The sequence below is a fragment of the Dromaius novaehollandiae genome, chromosome 3 (assembly GCF_036370855.1).
Source record: "Dromaius novaehollandiae isolate bDroNov1 chromosome 3, bDroNov1.hap1, whole genome shotgun sequence".
In the NCBI taxonomy this organism is placed as follows: Eukaryota; Metazoa; Chordata; class Aves; order Casuariiformes; family Dromaiidae; genus Dromaius; species Dromaius novaehollandiae.
The window spans coordinates 81,925,470-81,943,189 of record NC_088100.1 but is presented as its reverse complement, the minus strand read 5'-3'; the positions used below and the strand labels follow the sequence as shown (position 1 = coordinate 81,943,189).

At 42.7% G+C, this 17,720-nt stretch overlaps 1 protein-coding gene across 1 annotated transcript in view; it reads left to right on the top strand.

Annotated features, from left to right (window-relative positions):
- The window catches only part of PGBD5 (piggyBac transposable element derived 5), a 76,027-nt gene that overhangs the window by 35,096 nt on the left and 23,211 nt on the right, over positions 1 to 17,720 (top strand). Inside the window, exon 3 of the mRNA XM_064509266.1 lies at positions 5,210 to 5,344. Coding sequence (XP_064365336.1) covers positions 5,210 to 5,344 — 135 coding nt within the window. The remainder of the gene's footprint in view (positions 1 to 5,209; positions 5,345 to 17,720) is intronic.

Sequence of the window (17,720 nt, the reverse complement as noted above, 5' to 3'; positions counted from 1 at the left end):
CAAGAGTAGTCTCTAGATCCTACCCCTCCCCCAAAACAGATATATAAATCGCTTCTGCCTGTACTTGAGCCACAAGAGGTGGAGTTATGGGTTCAATTTCTGGAATCAGTGTCTTCTCTTTGCTGCTTTGCTTTGTAGCGATGCTACTTTCTAAAAGCTGGAAGCCTGAAAACAGAGAAAATGTCCTGATTGAGCTCAGAGGATATATTGTAACAAATTCAAGGGTACTCACCTGTCAAGGATATAAACTGAACTGCAGAAACCAGAGGAGCTCAAGAAAATAGCATCACTGCTCAAACATCCTTCTTTGCCTGCTGAGTACTTATGTGCTTGTCAGTGGGATGTGACTAGACAGGATTGCTGTCTGTGGTCTCCCTGACCAGCATGAGAGAGGTCAGGAACACACCTCCTTGCATTCCTTTCCCCTCTCCCTCTGAATTGCTGCCTTCTTGGCATCGTGGAACCAGACATTTCTGCATCGACCTAGTTAAATATGAATGGGGAACAGTTAGGAACATGAGTGCCACTGACTTAAATCTTTACCTTAGGCAACAGTGAACTCCCTGGCAAAAACAGGGATGTAATCCAACCTCTTGCTCCAAAAGCATGGTGCTCTAATTTGGCCACTTACTGAAGGGCTTGTTTGTGTTTCACTCTCAACGGCTTCGTAGAGGACAGCTAAGCAGTTTCAATACAGTTCTTCCAACCTGAGCTCACAGCATTAGATGACAGCTTCTCTGAAAACATAAAAGGGGAATAACAGTTTGATCAAATCTTAGCTATTTCGTGTCCTTGTGGTTAAATGTTGATTTTTGTATTGGGCATTTTGGAATTGTAAGATCTTGGTGAAGTCATACCTATGTGTCTCAGTTTCCCTATTTTCAAAATGATCATTTGTGACTAGCATTCCTGGTCATAAACCAGGACTTCTCTGTACTAGGGGCTGTATGAATATAACACAAAGATCATAAGTATTCAGAGGCTGTGGGCCAAGTATAAGACACGGAAGAAGAGAAAGAGACGAGAGACTATTGAATAAGAAGGTAAATTGCTGATGTCCTGTGGCTCTTGGACAGCTGACTTTTTTTTTTTTAATGGGTAAAGCCAGATTTTGGGAAGAGTTTGACAGCAGATAATAATGAAATTTTGTGGCTATTTTTAAATTACTTGATGGTAATGGAATGCTGTAAGAACTGATATCTTTTCTTCAAAGAGAGTTGATTGAAAACTGAACAAATGGACAAAGGAGCCCGAGTTCATGGTTCGGTTGCAGGTGGGACTTGGCCTTTCAGTGATGACAAAGATGGTCAATAAAATGTGGATAGGCTTTGCAAGACTCTGAAAGTGAAGAGAGAGGATGTTGGATATATTGGAGAAGGAGAGTCAGAAGAGAGAAATAAAATGAAGTGATGTGGTCAATATGATGGACAAGGAAATGATTTTCCAGCAGCAATCAGAAGGGCAGGATTGCCTTATGTTGAGGCCAAAAGGAAAACTGTTGCAGGATGACTGTGAGCTTGGATGAAAACTTTACTCTGTGGCTGAGTAGGAAAAGCTACATATTTTAGAGCTGTTGCTCAGAAAGCATAGAAAATGCAGGTACTGCTTGGCTCTGAAGACTTTGCAAGGAGTTGGAGGTAAAGACTGACATCCAGATTTGCTGGCCAGAGTGATCTGCAGCAGGAGTGTGCAGTGACCAAAAACAGAGATAGTAAGAAGTTATCTTAAGAGAAGGGGAGATGCCCTCAAATGTAGCATAGTGAAAACAGAACTGACAGCTAGATACCTGAGCAGAGATGTCAGAGACCAGCAGAGAATTTGGTTTGGACAGGAGGAGCTCTGAAGCAAAGAAGCAGAAATGCAAGCTACTACTGCAGAAACAGTAGCTGAATCTGTGCATGCAGGTCCAGTTACCCCAGTGGCTGCATCCAGAGCTGGATGGTACCCACTGAAAACCAGACCAAGCTGAGGCAGTTCCTCCAGGGGACAGTCTGAAGATAGAGCTTGTGTGAGGGACAGCCACAGAGCCAAGTGAACATGAGGTATCAAGCACATGTTAGTTCATTATCTAAGGCAGTGGAGGCCAAAGAGTATGAGTACAGGATAGTTGGTGGTTCAGGTCTTTGCCTACCAACCTATTTGGACTGTGATGAGAGCACAATGACTGGGATTGCAGGGTGGAAAGAAGTCTGCAGAAGATCTAAAATGGAGAAGAAAGAAGACACTCCAGACAGTGACTAGCTGTTTTGTTCAATGTACTGAGAGATGTTGAGAGCTGGACAAATTTTGCAGAGGCAAGACTCCAAGAATGGACTCCAAGATCTTAGAATATGTGGGTAAAATGGAGAGTGAAAGCTTAACAAGAAGACCTAGCAAGAGTGAGGATGGCTATAAAGAAGATAAGAAGATGAGAAAGAATGGGATTGCTGAGGGCGTCAGGAAGGGGGGATAGAAGCAACCACACGAGAAGTTCCTTATACTTGAACAGAAGTGAAGATTTGAGAGAGGGAAATGGGGAAGATTTCTGGGGGGAAAAAAAGTAAGATACTTTGCATCAAAGGAAGACAGAATAGGAAGACGGGAGAGTTTGGGGAGTGAGTCAAACACAGTGAAGAGGCAGCCAGGAGTGTGTGCAGCAGTGAATTAAGCCTGGAAAATAGATTTTTATCTAGGAAGATAAGCAGGAGAGAATGAATATGGCATGGGGGCAGTAAGCCTAGTCCTAGAAAAGAGGGCATTGCAAAGACAGCAAGACAGGAATGGGAAAGGAGCAAATATCACTTTGCAGGGGCAGTTGGCAAAGAGATCGGTTTGAGATAACAGGAGGAGCAAGGAAACTAAGGCGGAGGAGGGAAGATGAACTAATAGGGCTCGCCAGCAGCAGCAGGGCTACCTTTTGGCATAAGAAAACCATGTCAGTGCCAGAAGCAGCAAATTGCCTCTTTTGAAAAAGAGACGGGTATCAGCTGTTCCAACAGCAGGCACATCCCAAATGCTGTCCTGCTTGCAAGTCCTTTACAGCTTTTGAAAGAGGAGTGAGTATATGAGGGATGACAGCACTCATCTCCCCACTGTTTTTGAAGGAAGCAAGAAGGGCAAGCTCCAGGTCTCTCATTTCAATGTCCCTGCTGGCCACATTCCCTCTTAGCAGCAAGGCCAAATTCTGCCCTATTCTGTCTGGTTTTCTTTCCCCCTTCCCAGCAGTTCACTAGGGGTTTCTTACAGAGAAATGGAAAGGACTTAAACATTTGGGGTAGGAGAAAAGAGGGTCCTAGGGGAAGGCTGGGCTTAGGGAGGAAAGGGGGAAGAGGAGGGTGGGGAGAAGGTTTTCAAAATCCAGTTTTGCTTTCTAAACTTAAGGCTGGTAGGCCTTATGCTGTCTTAGTATGGGGGAAAGAAGGCAAAGGGTAAGAAGGATGCTGCAGTATGAAAGAGGGAGTTAAGCTAAGGGCAGAGGGTAAAAAAATGTCTTCAAATTTGACAGCCTTTTCTATCTGCTGCTCCCCATCCTACAGTGGAGGAGATTAAAACAGTTGAACCCCACCATTTGACAGGATCTGGCAGGTAAGAGGGCCTTTCCAAAAGCTGAAGAGTTCTTAACAGCGTGTACAACGCCATCCCAAGGGATGTGGTCCTCCCTCTGCAGGGAAGAGGTAGCCATAAAAAAATGAGGTCAAGATTAGTATTTGTAAATCACTGTCCAAACTCCTTGAGGTGGAATTGCAAAACATTGTGGGTGGTGTTCGGAAAGAAAGGGCAGTATTTCATGTGGACCTTGAGAAAGGAACAGGGTTTGGCTCCAGTGGGGTAATGGTGCAGCTGCAGATTGAAGAACAAGTAGTTTCATATGCGACTCTCCTTGCTCACATCTGCATTTTGGTGTATAATTTGCACATTTCACAAGAGTGCTTTCAGATGGTCCTGTGAATGTTTTAAGAGCTGTTAAGAACTGGAGTGTGTATAAATGAAAGTGTGCAGCCACCACTGCATGGGGAGAGCATGGATGCCTATTTTGGGCTGACAGAGTGATGTTCAATCAACATCTCGAGCAGCTGCTGGCCTCCTGAATACATCAGTGGTGCTTAACTATTTACCCACCACATCTCCCTTATGAACACAGCTCCCAGGTTTAATGCAGCATTGTTCTCATTTTTGTCACTGGGCACCTGCAGATGTGCACCTGTGGAGAGTATATACACAAAAGTAACACACATGGAAACACAGAAGAGTCCATCTGAGAGTGACAGCCTTTGTGTTATGGATACTTATATCTGAAATGGTCCCCAAAGGAGCATGGTCACTGGAAAAGAATGGGCTCCTTTTGGGCATAACCCATCTGACCTATTTTACATATGTCTTTAAAGACAGCATGAATTATGGCCTGTGAGGAGATAATAGTGCTTTTCTACAGGTGTGTTTTGTAGTATAAAACCTAACAACTTTGGTGCACAATAAATGGAGAGAAAAGTAATGAAACAACTATAAGCAATAGAGAACCACTTACATCTTCTGAATTCAGAGTGCAAAAATTGTTTCATTTTCACAGACATTCATTACTTGCTCCCGTCTACCTTGTCTTTTTCTATCCTTGTCTCTTCTCCTTTCTCTTTCTCTCTCCTTTTGTCACATTTTTCAGTTTCTGAGGCAAGAGAGACTCTGCTGAAGCTGCTGCCACCTGGAAAAATGTCCTTGTCTCTTCATCATCTCCTCAAGTGGCAGCAGAAAATATCTTTTTCTACCTTAATTTCTCTCCCTCTTTGCTGTGTGCTTCCCTTTGCTGTAACCATGGAGTATAGCTTACAACATATTGCAGGGGGTGTTTGGGTGGAAGACATTTTGCGAAACAAGATTAAGCTTGTGATGAAGCTGGAAGGAGCATGCCACTAACAATTTTTTTCCCTTTTAACATTGCTTCATTTTGGAGGGATGTTAAACTATAGCTGATGGTGAGAGGTGCAGAGCTGTGCCTTGCCACGCTTGCAAACCAAATGTAGAGCAGCCATTCACAAAGGAGGGTACTTGGTCAGGCTGTGTTTTTTGTTGGGTGGAAGCATTGAACAAAAGTAGTGCTGCTCCTTTGTATGAGGGGTGATGTTCACAAACAATGCAAAGATTGTGTTTCCTTGGAAGAATTTAAAGTGCCATTTCTTTTCAGTAATCGTATACTCTACTGTTTTCCTTTTTTTCCCTCTTTTCTTTCTAACTGCAGGTACTACATGAGCCCCTGATTGACGAGGATCCTGTTTTCATTGCTACGTGCACAGAGAGGGAGCTGCGCAAGAGGAAAAAGAGGAAATTCAGTCTCTGGGTTCGGCAGTGCTCATCTACTGGTTTCATCTGCCAGGTGGGTTTTACCTCTTAAGATCTCCTGATTAAGTTCCTAACGGGCATGTGTGTTGCAAGACCAGTGGTAACAATCACTTCTGTTTGTAGCCTTGCCAGGGACTACAGTCTGAACGCAGCAGGCCCCTGACTCCCACAGATACTAGATCTGAAGGCTGGTGGCAATAAGTTCCCAGTGGTCTGTTTGCTGTATGATTTAACTGAGGGTGCCTGTCTCTAACACTGTCCCTCTGCCTGCCAGTCCTAAGCTCATTAAATTGAAACAGAGTTGCAGGATCTGTCCATTGGTACATCCGAAGTTTATCTAAACATCTAGGTACTGTGACTCCTGTCCTTTTTAATGAGTCGGCTCCTTTCTCCAAGGAGGATAACACTGCATCTGTGATAGGCAGCTATGTCCAACAGGCTAAGTCAATATGGTATCAAGATACACAGTTTTCTGTGAGCAACTTGTTAGCAGGGTTGTTTATTACATCTCTTTTCACACCTCTGCTTCTCTGCCGAAGAAATAAAATCTAACACAACTTCAAGATGATATGTGAGCTTTAGCAGGAGAGACATGTTAAAGGATTTGTATTTGGTGTGCTGTAAAGCACTGGGGCCAAATTTTCAAATTCTCAGAATCTGCAGTTGCTGATGTATTTTTTTTTAGAGCTCTTGAAAATCTGGACATTTATTTTGATACCTAGAGGAGAGGGGGCGGATATTTTTTGATATTTCTTTTTCTCAAGAGCTTCTGTGAAAACTTGGTGTCGTGCATGTTCCAGAGCAGCGATTCTGAAGTGCAGGTAGGACATGCAAACTGACTGCTCAGACCGAATGCATGTCAAAACTACAGGGCCTGTGGATTTTGCTATACAGAGGCAGTGTCGTTATCTCCAAGGTGAACTCCATCTGTCCTGCATGCAGGTTATTACTGATACATAATGGGTACAGAAAGAATAAAGTTTGCTGATCTCCCTTGCCATGACCACCTCCAGCCAACCACCACCAAACTAATAAATCTTCAGGTGTGTCAGAGGTTTCAGATTCTGAACTATAAATATATTGCATCTCTCTTCCTGTCCATTGAGAGAGTAAATTAATGGAATGTCAACTGAAACAGAATAGATGCTCAGCACCCTCCTAAGCCCCTTGCTCCCTTAATAAAATAGATACTCACGCTTCACTTGCATCCAGATGACATCCAGAATCTCCTTAACAGCCTTCTATCTTCATTCCATGACTTGGCTCTAATCATCATTGTGCTAAGATGATTGGGTGATAGCGGCCTTAGGGAAGGGTGAAAGTGAATATTCAGGAGCATGAACATTCTTGCTAAAATGGAAAAACCTCGTCTTGGGAGAGGCATGTTCAACTGTGGTACATTTGAAATGCCACCCACATTCAGTTGTGTTACTACCTTCCCTGCACACTTACAAAGGAACTTGAGGAATCCAGAGCACTTATTTGGTGGCTACTTGTATTATTTACTGTATTAAAAAGAGGCTTTTTTCTGTGTTTAACATATGAAGAGAACTGATCTAAACAGGAAAATAATTTGATATTTTCCCCTCTGTGTGTGCGCATACCTTCCCCTCCATTTCTTGTGAAACTGCCATCATCAGGAAGGACTTGTTGCTTAAATGGACAAGGACTGACTGGTCTGCCATCTATGTGTTCTCAAAAAAAGCCCACCACTTCCACTTGGAAACATTTGGAAATTCTGTAACACTGGATGAATTTTCTCATTGCTTCTGCATGTTGACATCAAGGGTCATTTTATTCAGGGTGGAACATGGCACTAAACACTTCGTAAATCAGGTTAATTCAGTTTCAAAAGTCTGAAAAAGATATAGGTATAAAAAGGTGAAGCAGCCCAGACAAAGGAGAGAGCTGAGCAACATATCTTTGGCCCTCAGAAAGAGAAGGAACCTCAGGAGGTTCATGATGCTCTTGACCCAAAGCAAGGTCCTCTAAACCTTTGTGATGTGTGATGTTAAAAACATCTATCTGGGGACATCCCAGTTTTCCCGGTGGTCTGTTTTTCCTCCAGTGAAAAGATCTGGTAGGTTGGTTGGTTTGTTTTCCTAACATAAAATACACGTCAGTGTTTTGAAGCCACATGTAGATGTACTCTGTGAACAACTCCTAGTTGGCAGCTCACTGGGTAGTTGCTAATGTTAAGAGTTTTAGGTGTTTGACTCCCCAGATTCCTCTGTTTGCTTGTTCTCATGAACAAAACTCTGAATCACTTTTTTGGTGTAAGTAAATACACCAAAATACACTTCTGTCTGATGGTACATCATTTGCTTTTTGTAAGCAAATGGTGTTTGGTTAAAAATTCTGCTCAATAAGTCATTTATGGAACAGAAGTGGCATAAAACCCAAATATTGCTTGTGTGTATAAGCAGATGCATAGGTTTATATATGCACAATATAAATAATGTATATATATATTATACTACTTTTCCAGCTCTGGCTCCTGTAATACAAATGACTCCACCACTGACAATCAAGTTTCTGTTTTAGGATGGATGCTCAATTTCAGATCATATCTCTGCTTCAGAGTTTCCAAAGCAAAGAATCATTTTGCAATGAATAACTGTTGCTGAGTACCTTTCATGGTCAGCATGGGAACATGCAGGAAGGGCAGATCACTCAAACAACGTAAATGTACATCTACAGCAGCTTGGAACATGAGCAAAATTTTTTAGAGGTTTAGAAGGAAAATAAATGCCCTGCTGCAGGAGAGCTGACTTTGGCAAAGTAGGCAGCAAAAGTGCCCCGATAGCATTGCCTCTTTCAGTTGTCTTTGACCCTGGAAACCAAGGTGGCAACAACTGCTGCTGCAGGGGAGGGCTTGGGGTAATCTAACTTCTTGCTCTCTAGTACAGTGAGAACAACAAGCTCGGCTTTCAGTACCTTGGGTCTCCCTCACTGCTCCATCTTCTGCTTGCTTTCCTCCTTTCCATAACAGAAGCCCACTCCCACCAGGCTTGGACCCTTCATTTGTAAAGCAGCAAAAGCTGATTTTGCTGACCCTGCTGGGAAGCCTTGAACTAGCTTTGGGACTGTTCCTTGCTTGCGAACATCCAGTGATGGGGAAATTGCAGTCACTCCCAACTCTCCTGCTTGATCATCCTTTTTGCATTCTTAGTTACCCTTGTATATAGAGAAAATAACATTAGAATAGAATCAGCAACTCACCTGCTGGCTGAAAGCACCTTCTTTCTTCAAAACACATTGCTTGAAAGTGGGAGCTTTAGTGAATCACACATCTAGTGTGGCTGTGGGCATCCCACCTCAGAAATTTGATTTCTACATCTGCAATCTCAGGGTTGTAGTTTCTCCCCATCTGTGGCCACGCACACTCTCCTGGCTGCTGCCACGCTGCGTGCCAAGGTCACGTTCTTCACAGCAGCAGAAGCCAGGCAGTGCTCTTTCCTCTGCTCCCGAGGCAGAGACCCACACTACCAGCAGCAGCCGGTGGGATTCCCTTGGCACTGCAAGGCCAAAAATGCTCAAGTAAGTTGTCTGAAATCAGCTTAGTACTAGGGTGAGGAAAGGTAGATATGAGAGAGAGAGGTCTCTTATACAAACAATAGCTAGTTTTTCACAATATTAACTCCTCCCCCATAACAAATACAGAAGTATTTGTGGTTTGTAAGGTGCTGGGGGAACCAAATCTGGAAAGCACTACACAGTTACACTCCCATAGTAGCTCTGTTATAGGCAGATGGATTATATTTGTTTCCCTTGGGAATGCTACACTTTGTAGCAGTAGCGCTTAGGTTGGATTGTTCAGGACAACTCATATAGATCTGAGTACAAGCTCAGATAGTGAGCTGACTGTCCAGTGCAGTTTCCTACATATGTCTTGCCACTAAGATATTTTTCTAATCAGTATATTAATATCTTGGTTGCTGTTTAAATGACCACAGTAGCTTAGAAATCCTTTTCTTTCTTTCTTTCTTTTTCTTTCTTTCTTTCTTTCTTAGAGTATTTGCAGAGTAACTCATCCTCTTTAAATCAGAACTCTAGATGTGTCAGTTTTATTTCCCTCCTTTTCTCTCAAAAAGTCTGGAACACTTGCTTTTAAAAGATGTGCATAAAAGTGATTTGTAGGTCTCTCTCATTCTAGATATAGCACTAGAGGTTATCAAAAACTGCTGAAAGTTCTCAAATATTCAGGGTTAGTTATTTTATTCTGGTAGGACACATCATGCTTTCGTTTTCGTGTGTGACTTGCAAGAAATGAACCTGGCCATGAATAACAGTTAATAAGTGATGCTTAGTCCTTGCAAAGTATCTCCTGGACAAAAATGTTTTCTGGTCATTTTACAGGTGGAGAAAGGAACATAAAAAGCTGGTGGCTTGCTCAGAATCCCACACAAAGCCAGGCAGGATTAGGTATTCGCACAGTGCCTAGTTCTGGACCACAGCCCCTCTTCGCAGACACAAACCAAAAGGTGGTCCTGACCCAAACAGTCGTCAATCAACAAAATGAAAGGCAATAGATCATAGAGAGCGATGCAGAGACAGGCAATATTAATTGCCATGATAGGCAGTAATGGAATTAGCTCATCAACCTAATTATTCACTTAAAAAATCTTGACATCATGGCAGAGGAGGAGAAGAGATGACTTTATGGATGTGTGTATCATTTCCTATTCCTTGGGACGAAATCTGTTCTCTGAGGCTATTCTGGGCCATCCTTCTCGCCACCCCACGTCCCCCCGCCCCAACTGTGTGGCCTGTGCACTTAGTTTTGTTCATTGGCAGAAAGTTCTAGCAAGAATGTATCTAATTTTCACTAATGTTTCTGTTTAACATCTCTCTTGGATTTATAGTGTCCTTTAGATGCCTTTGCTGGGACTGAATTTGAGTTTCCACCTTCTGCTGCTTACCCTGAAGAAGGGATGAGTCAGAACAGATTAGGAAAAAGAACTGTGTCCCTGCAACTCAAGTCTTCCCACATTACTGACCTATCAACGGCTTGTATTACAGTAGTATTTAAGGAATGCCACCCAGATCAGGGTGGCCCCCAAATGAGAGTGTAAAAAATGACTCTCTCCCTGAAGAGCTGCAGTCTCAGTAAAAGTGAGTTGCCTGAGGTCACACCACAGATCAGTGGCTCAGTGGCAGAGCTGGGAATAAACCTCAGCTTGCCTGACTCAAACTGCAGTGCCTCAGCTGCTGCCTTCTGTTGCTTTTTCTACTGCAGAATGTCTTGATTTCTTACAGTATCTCTCAGTTGTAGCAAAGGAGAAAACAATATAAGCCTCATGCTTTTATAATAAATGCCATAGTTCATTCTTGATTACTTACAGGATAAGTACAGCTATCACAAATAGCTTAATAACCTTGGTGATTTTACACAGTAAGCACTTATTTCCAGAGTCCCCTATAATCATAATTAAGGGAATCTGAGAAGGTGCCCTGAAGAATTTATAATTTCACAGCATATCACATAAGTGCATTCAGTCACTTGTTAAGCCATAATTGATTTTACCCATTCCCTTTGGAAAGAGAAGAGGGAGGGGGAAATAAGCCTGGGGTGAATTTGGTTTTCAAGGTCAGAGTTGCAGGAGAGCTAGCCATCTGTGTATTTGTTTAATAAAGCTACTCAGAAATGTTGTTGTTTCAGCCTGTTTAAGTTCTGTTTAGAAAACAGTCTGAGCCTATGGGTTTCTTTAAGCAGTGCCCGGATAAATTCACTGTCAGTGAAACAGTTGCATCTGGACTGCACAGGCATAGTGTGCTGCTTTGAACAGATTCTCAAGGTCAGACTTTGGCTGGGAGGGGGTGCCAGGAAAGCTGATCACCTTCAGTCCTCAGTCATTGTTGCTTGGAAAATCTTGTCTGCTTTCTTCCTTTGACTCCCACCAACTGGCTCTGGCTGTTTAATGTGTGTAGATCTCTATTGTCAGCATCTGAGAATCTCAAATCTTAATTGAAAGTCAGTAATTCTTTTGCCTGCCAATGCTGAGTAGGAAGTAACCTTTCCAGATGTGTGGTGGGCCAGCCCAGTTCATTTCTCTAGAATTTAAAATCCTACTGTGTTTCTAGATGTATGGGAAAAGTAAATATCCAAATGTAACTCAAATGCAGAGATCTCTACCAGTGTTTGTGGGCAGTCCCAGTGTCTATTTTTAGGTGGGAGTGAGGTTTATTATTTAGTTCTAATCTGTGGTGCTTGGGGTTTTGCTGATGCTTTTCACAGTTACATAGTCAGTATGATATTCTTTTCCTTTCTGAAGCTGTTCTCACTCAGTGCAACTCTGCCTGAAGGAGGATGAAAGCAATAGAGCCTCCTTACTTCCTTACTTAATAGTATTGCCATAGGAACTCCACCCACAGATCGAATCTCTTTGTGCTAGATGCTGTATAAATACAGAACAAAAAGATAATCCCTAGCCTGGCAAGTTTATCATGTAAATACAAGATGGAGGCGTAAGCCTCCCTCAGCAAGTCACTTCTGTTCAAGCATCTTTCAGCATGCCCAGAGACTCTGCAAGCAGAACATATACAGCATTATTTGTTGGCTAATACATACAGTAGACAGGTAGGACTAAAACACTGCTAAGCGTGTATATACTCACTGCTCCCAGTGAGCCTACACAGGCCAGGCAGTCATGTTGCTCCTTGGAAGTCAGCCTTGTTGCTCCTTCGAAATGAGCTGGGTCCTCGATGTTATTGAATTGGATTTTTCTTAAGGTTCTTCTAATTTTTCTTAAGGTTTTATAACTCCTTATGCAAATGTTTTTCTTCTTGAGTTGCTAACTATTAGCATCTCAACAGTTACACTGCTTCTAACTGTGGTGTAACTGTTAATCACTGACTGGTACTTTTGCTATCTTGTATTCCTCAGTTACGTATCTTTTCACAGCTCAACAGCAATTTGCTCAGTAAAACTGAGTCAAGGTTGTGCAACGGTGTGGTACCAGAGTGAGGCCTCAGATCACGGACCTGAGCTGGGCTGGCAGTTACAGCGAGGGATCCTGGTAGAGCCATGTTAAGAGGGTGGTAATACCAATGCATAGCTTAGCAATTGAGTTGGAGGAGGCTTGCATCCTTTCTAAGAAGAGTATTGAAGAGCAAAAGCAAAGAGCTCTGCAGAGGCTAGCAGTTGCTTCCAACGAAGCAGGAGAAGAGCAGTATGGCAATAAATAAAATTGGCCTTGTTTGGCAACAATAGCTGGGTGTATGGTGTCATCGGACAAACATAGGCAGGAAACAGTATAATGAAAAGGTAAAGGAAGAGCTGAAGAGAGAGGGCTAAACTGTGAAGGCTGGTTTCCATTTTCCAGGCCCACTTCCACTTGATGCTATAAAGAAGGGGGAACTGATGGAAGGCTGACATGGTCAAAGCAAATAGGCAAATGTTCTCTGAGGCAGTGCACTGTCTGGTATCAAGATACACATAAGCAGGGCCAAGGGAAAGAAGAATGGTTGCAGTAATTGAGATGAGAGCCAGGTGGTTCTTAGGGATGTGAATGAGTAGGAAAAGCTGTATCTTAGAGGTGTTATGCATAATGAACCTGCCTGACTTAGATGTGGCCGGCCTCGGAGAAGCTAGGGAGAGAAGTCTGCATCTGATGCTGCCCAGGTTGTAGGTTTGCCATAAACAATTGTAGTGGCCGCAGTGATGGAGAAATCATGTGGAGGAAGGGTGTTGGTGGAAGGAAAGCAGAGAGCTTTAATTTTAGCCATATTGGGCTTGAGATGTCAACTAATGTATCTAGCAGTTTCTCTCTGCCAGTGTCACCAATATCATGTTCAAAACTTTGAAGAACGTGTACGGAAGAAATAGAGGTTTTCCATTCCTCAGCACAGAGATGTTAGCTAGGTCTGTGTGTTACTACGGATTGAAATTGTTTGGAATGGGAGGCAGAGGGAGAAGAGAGGGGGACCAAGGAAAACACTTTGTAGGGAACTCCAAGAGCTGCTTGTGAATAGGATGGGCAAGCTGCGTGTCCTTTGAATGCTTTTTTTGCAGTAGGCTTCGGAGAAGTAGGGGGAGAATAAGGTGAGGATAGTATCAATGGAAAGATCCAGTCTCAAGAAGACCACAGTCGTTGGTGCCAATGGTTGCTGAGAAAGAGCTAGACCTAGGAACTGGCTGAGAAGAGGGCATTAAAAAGGGGTGGGATATTGACTGCAGAAGGTTTGGGATGGAATTGGAGGGGAGGATCTCCCAACATTGATGGTAACAGGAACAGTAAAGAAATGGGGTTTAGGTAAAAGGGGAAGATAGGGTGAGGTAGGATCTAGAGAGCGGTGCAGAATGAGCAATCGAGTATTTGGCCGTGAAGTCTATAGGAAAAAAAGGGGTTTTTTTTCAATAGCTGTTTAAGATCCAAAAAGTATGACTACCATTCTTTGTTTCCTTGCTTTCATAGCTGCATCATCTAAATACTTGGCTTCTGTTTTGTAGTTGTTTAGGGTCTGCCCTATGTTAGATATTTTGCACAATGTAGCCTTCAAAATCTTCCTCCTGTTTATTACTACTCCCACCTTTTTTTCTTCCAAATGTCATCTATTTTGCTTAAGAATTATACCCTGGGGTGCTTCAATTATGTATGAATGTGGAATATTTGGAATGTGCTATTCACACGTGCTTTCGATTTGCCATCTGAGCTCTGAATATGAACAGAATCACCAATATTTTAGTTTCTAGGGCACTCTTAAATGTACAGTCAAGATACAGCTTTTGTTCCAAACTGCTCATTTTTTACCCCAATTCATGGCAAGACCTTATGAACCCTCCACATGAATTTTCCATAGATAGTAGATGCCATCACAGAGCAGGAAAACTCTGTTGGCTTGTAGCATGAATGACTACTCTGAGACCTTAAGCAGCAGTGATTTCTGTCTTATTGTTCTTCCTTTCTCTAGTAGCTTTCTCTAGCAGTCTGTTCCTGTAGCCAAACATGCTTGTTTTGAGTTTCTGAATGACAGATTAAATTGCCTCTCATCTGTCAATGTATAGAATCTCCTGTTCAGAACTGTGATGTCTTTTCTCATTGCTGCTATGTAGGTGAACTGGCCTTTCCAGAATCGTTTACACTATTTGTTTTTCTTCTGTTTTGGAATTGCTCAGCACAGTCTTCACGAATAGCTTGTTGCTCTGCCATCAGGTATATTGATTTGATATCTACTTCCACATTTGTGATGGAAGGAGGCAGAAGCAGTTGCAGTGGAAGGGAAGGCAAAGGTGAGCCAGAGACTGTGAAAGTCCTTTCTTATTGTCATTTTTTTGGGGGGAAGAGACTGATAGAATGCTGCATGGAGAGTAAAGGCAGAAAAGAGGATGGTTTGAGGGATGAGTTAAAAGGAGTGGGAAGAGAGCTTGTATTGTGCACAAAGGATCAAAACACATTGGGTAAAAAGAAGTAGGGCTGCACCAGATAGAAAGATGGCAGAACTGAATGCATAAGCATGCTGGTAAGACAAGAAGAATTGAGGGATGACTAGAAAAAGTTTCCTCCCTGTTCCAGCACTGCAGGGTAAAGAGCTTCAGCCTGTAGTTGCTTTATTAGACAAATGATGTCACATCTTTAGAAAATCCCATTTGGTCTTGTAGATCGAATGGATCAATAGCAACTAGAAGCCACATGACTGTCACTTCAGTAAATGTGACCTCTGCAGATATTTGAGAAATGTTGCTTTGACTGTCACTCTCAGAAGTAGTGCATGTTGTTGCCAACATCTCCGTCTGTTGTCCTGCAGCAGTTCTAGGGCCGGTGCTTCTGATGTTGTTTTGCTGTTGGAGCATGTGGAAAAAGCACAAAGCTCTAACACTGACACAAGGCAAATCAGCAGCTCTGGTGAATGAATTAACCAATGTTTTTGAGGAAGCAGCTTCTGACTGTGCCTGTGAAGTCAATTCATGACAATTCAGTGTTTTGTCTGCAGATTGGTGACTGCTAAATAACACATTTAATGAATTATAGAATGTGAGGGAATACTGTAGGCTTCAGTAGTCAGGATCTTAAAGACTGGAGGTAGAACTGAAATAAATCGGATGAGAGAAGGGGGAGAAGGAAAGTAAGAGCCACATGGGATCGTAGCCACTTGCAAGGGTGCTCACAGCTATGTCTTTGCCAATTGTCTGTATGCAGCTGCTGTTTTACAGAGGCCTTAATGCCTTCCAACATTGTGGTGCCGTCACCTGTCTTCCCAGTAGAACTGAACGTGATAAAGCTTTGAATGATGCTTCTCTGAAACAAGAAATAATTGTGCTGTGAACAAGGGCTGTGCTTGGATAGGCAAGGAAGTGCCCAAGGAGGGGATGTTAATACAGGAGGAGGCAGGAGTGAGGGCCAGTTTAATAGTGGACATGGATGTTTGGCTAAATGACACTGGGGAAGTGAACAGGAGCAAGGGGGCATGAGAATCACAAGGTGGCTGTTACAGGGACCCTTGAACAAGAGGGGAACACAAAGGGAGAGTGCCAGATGCTCCAAGTGCACAGGGAACTCTGCTAGCAAAGTCTATGGCATATGGATCATCTTGATGTGAAAGTACTGATACATCATTGGAGAGCTGCATGGTATGCTCTCTATAGTAGTGGCTTGTGGACCCAAACCAGCGTATGGTAAGGAACCAACTGGCCCACCAACAGCACTGGCAGATTGTCTCATACCTTGGATAATACTCTGTAAGGAATGGCAAATGAGCACCTAGTAAGAGAGGCTCTTGGGTGGCTAAGACCTACTGCAATGGGGGGGGGGGGGGGGGTTGTTGGACACTTTCCTAGACCTAGAGATGATTGCTTTGTTTACAACTCAGCTGCTAACTCAAGGTCAAAACTAATCTGTCTGCATCCTTTGTGTCTTCACTGCTTTGTCTGTAAATGTTAAGGGCTTGATGTAGGGTCTCTGTGCTGGCACACTAGTAACCTAATCTTAGTTTTGATACCAAAAATAGTGCAATATCTCTGCCATTAACTTTGGAATGATCTGCCTTTTGTATGCATTCCACTGTTAAGCTGCTCTCTTGAGCCCCAATTAATAACCTAAATGACTTATTGTAATTAGCTCGTTCTCATAAGCTTAGCATTGGTGGAAGTGAAAATTTGACAGCTTTCAAAATTGAGTGGAGCATTGTCAGAGAGTCTGCCAGCATTCCTGCCTTTGTCCTCATCAGGAGATTATTTTTATCCAAAAGAGAATGTTTTTTGAAATGTATATTTAAGGCTTTCTTTTAAAACATGGCTTTCTTTTCTGGAGTTAGTGTGTATCTTATCCTTGCACCAACTTTATTCTTTAGCACGTTAATTACTTCAAAATGCAAATCTTGTCTCATCTCTCAGAGGTTTCATACATAACATACTCCTCTGGGGTCTGTTCCATGATGGACGAATAGCTAGGGAACATTACATTGGTATGTCTCAAATACCAGTGCTGGGAGATGCACCATCTAAAAACAGGGAGAAACTGGTTTAGTTGATTTTTGTTCACCTCTAAGATCACTGAGATATCATAAATTCCTGAGAGTACTACTGCAAACATGCTAGCATTTTTATTCTCTAGGTATTGTGATGAAGTTTCCTTTTTGAAGGAGTCTGCTGGTAAGAGAGATGGATACATATACAGGAAAGCTGTGCTGTGTATTTTGGATGGCTGAGGTCTCAAGCAAGTTCAAGAAAAGCTCGTGGATACATCACTTCAACAAACGAGGCAGAATTTCTTTCACCTGTCCCTCAGTGCCCGAGCAAGTTTAAGCTTTTCCTCTGATTTGAGTACTTTGGAGCCAAAGTCATGAAGGCACGTCTGGGCAAATTTTTCAAAAAGTGTGTGTGTGTGTATTTAAATCTTCACAAGTCCTATGGAATTACAAACTGCTTTAGGGACTGAATACAGAGTTTGCATCTTCTCATTTCTCTTGCCAGTGGGATATTTCTACTGACTTTAAGAGCAAGAAGAAAGTCAGGTGCCCAGCTGATCTTTAATAGGTATTCAACTTCAGTGAAAGTTATGCTTGTGAAATACTGTCAATGAAATAAAATGGAAGGCTTCTATCCACAGAAAGGGTATGTGCTTTCTCTCTCTGCATGGCAAGGCGTAGGACTCCTCTTCTGGAGGGCCCTCTTTCAATTGGTGCAGGTATGCGAGCTGTGCTGTGTTCAGTTAATTATAGTCACATTACTAAGGGGCAAATGTTCCTGCTCTCTAGCACAAACAGACATGTCCACCTACGGATGACGATGACAGCTCTTTAATTGCAAGAATGATGCGAGCTGCCCCCTGGCAGATATGTGCTAAAGCTTCTGCAGCCTGCTACAAAGGAACCAGGCATTTAACTCTGAAAAGCAGCATATTGCACTGTACCCTGTTTTCTGGTTCAATCTGTTTTGGTGGGTTGTCTCCAAATCATGATCTAAGAAAAGG